The sequence below is a fragment of the Myotis brandtii genome, unplaced genomic scaffold, assembly GCF_000412655.1.
Source record: "Myotis brandtii unplaced genomic scaffold, ASM41265v1 scaffold646, whole genome shotgun sequence".
Classification (NCBI taxonomy): Eukaryota; Metazoa; Chordata; class Mammalia; order Chiroptera; family Vespertilionidae; genus Myotis; species Myotis brandtii.
In genome coordinates, this window is record NW_005370495.1 from 751,121 (window position 1) to 753,297 (window position 2,177).

General features: G+C 60.6%; 1 protein-coding gene across 1 annotated transcript in view; it reads right to left on the reverse strand.

Annotated features, from left to right (window-relative positions):
• The window catches only part of CSMD1 (CUB and Sushi multiple domains 1), a gene marked incomplete at its 5' end in the record, with an annotated part of 650,642 nt that overhangs the window by 209,529 nt on the left and 438,936 nt on the right, over window positions 1-2,177 (reverse strand). Inside the window, one exon of the mRNA XM_014528690.1 lies at window positions 526-638. Within this exon, the coding sequence (XP_014384176.1) occupies window positions 526-638 (113 nt within the window). The remainder of the gene's footprint in view (window positions 1-525; window positions 639-2,177) is intronic.

Below are 2,177 nucleotides of genomic sequence, written 5' to 3' on the forward strand. Positions count from 1 at the left end.
GACCCAGCGCTGAGGAGGGCGCCCCCTCTCCCCCCGCCCCAGTGAGCTCGGAGGTGAGCCCCCTGCAGGCAGAGCCCCTCCTCCCCACTTGGTTACTCTCTGCCCCTCCACACGGGCTTGCTCTCCTCCTCACAGCCCTGGCCCCGCTTCCTCCATAAACCCCAGGGGTGCAGGGGACGCGCGTGACCCGCCGATGACTCGCACCCTCTGCTCAAAAGCAGTCTCCCTGAGCCACACGCCCAGGGGCCGAGCTGGGGCGTGTAAAACCCTGAGATGCACCGTGTCACGGGCTCGGCTCCCAGTCCACACGGGGTCTCACTCTATCCTGACGTGACCACGGCAGGCGCCACGGCAGGCCACGCTCCCGAGAAGTTAAACATTCTGCTCCGCAAACAGCTACGAGGCGTCCCCACGGCGGAGGGTGGAAAGTTAGTCCCTGTCTCCATGGCCAAGGAGACAGGATTGTCCTGTGTCTGCCACCCAGGGCGCCCCGCCTGCAGAGGTGCCCGTCCCCGCGGTGGGTACCTTGGTAGACGGCCTTGAACCCGGGCGAGGCGATGCTGTCGTCCGACTGCAGGTGCAGCCACATCTGATTGCTGAGGCTCACGATCAGGTCGGGGACGCTGGAGCCGGTGAGCCTGCGGGAGGGAAGCGGGAAGTGTCCGTTAGGCACCATCACTTCTGCCCGCTCCCGGGGGCGCAGGCACTCGGACACACGAGCCAGACGCAGGCGTCCCCACATGTGTCCCCGCTGGTCACACCGGTGGCTCGGCTTAGAAACAAAATGCACTTTAATAAACAGGCCTTTACAATCAGTCATCGGGCGTGTGCACATTTGGGGGGACACCTACATGTAGTAAGACCCTCCCTCAAAGGTTCGATGGCCACGGGAAATTCATAGTCCCATTTAAACTCAGTATCGCAGGGGACTCACAGTCATTCTCCATAATGCAAACGTGTACCTTTTGTTTTAACAATAAATGTGGGGTGACCAGCGGCCCCCTCGGTCTAGAATGAAAGGGCGTGTCCTGGGCAGGATTTCAGCACTGAAACAGGGGCGGGTCTTGGACAAGGGCTGGGGGCTGGTCGCCTGTGAGGGACAGTCGCACCCATAGCCGTGGGGGACACCACATCACACCGTCCACATGAGAGCACACCCACGCTGAGGAATGCTCTGGTTCGTTAACAAAACGCTTGGCTGTCTGGCCTGGAGTTATCCAGAATGTTAACCACAAGGTCTCTTTTAAAACATGTCAAGGATGGAATACTCTTCAGCACTGAATGCAATGACCTATCGAGCCATGAAAAGACGTGGAGGAACCTGAATGCATGTGGCTACGTGACGGAAGTCAGTCTGAAAGGCCACACTGTGTGACTCCAGCTCTGTGACATCCTGGAAAAGACAGAACTACGGGGATGGGCACAGGTCAGGGGTCGCTGTGGGGATGAGGGAGGGGTGAAGGGGAAGCCCAGAGGGTGTGGGGCAGTGGAACTGCTCTGGGTGACGCTGTGATGATGATGGACACACGTCCTCACACATCCGTCCAGGCCCCCAGGGTGCACAGCACAGAGCGACCCTGACGTCCACGGTGGACTCGGGTGACGATGGCGTGTCCATGCAGGCTCCTCCGTGGTGACTGACAGGTGTCCACCTGGAGGGTGTGGCTGGCGGGGGCCGTGCAGGTGGGGGTGACCGTAGATGGGAAATCTCTGTACCTTCCCCTCCATTTTGCTCTGAAGCTAAAACTGCTCTAAAGATAAAGTTTAGCTTGGATCTCGGTGCCCACGGTGACCCCACACGGAGCGCCTCTGGAGATGGGCAGCACGCGGCCGAGAGCTGGCAGCGGCCCCGGGCGTCCCCTCGGCATGTTAATGGCCGGGTCACCGGGGTCTCTGTGAGGCAGTGGCTGTGCCTTCACAGAGCAGCTGCACGGCCCAGCTGTCCGCCGTGTCAGGAAACACGGGCCACTGACGGGCTCCATGTGCTGACGGAGCAGCATGTGGACGCGGAACGAGTGTGCGGAACCAGTCAGTGCAGCACACAAATGTCTCTGGTCAAGGAGGCAGTTTTGCCGTCGGCAAAGTAGATTCGGGAACACGAACAGGTGACCTGCACTGTCAATCATCTCATTCACCCCTCAGCCCGACAGTCTCACCTGGGGGGGGGGGGGGGGCAG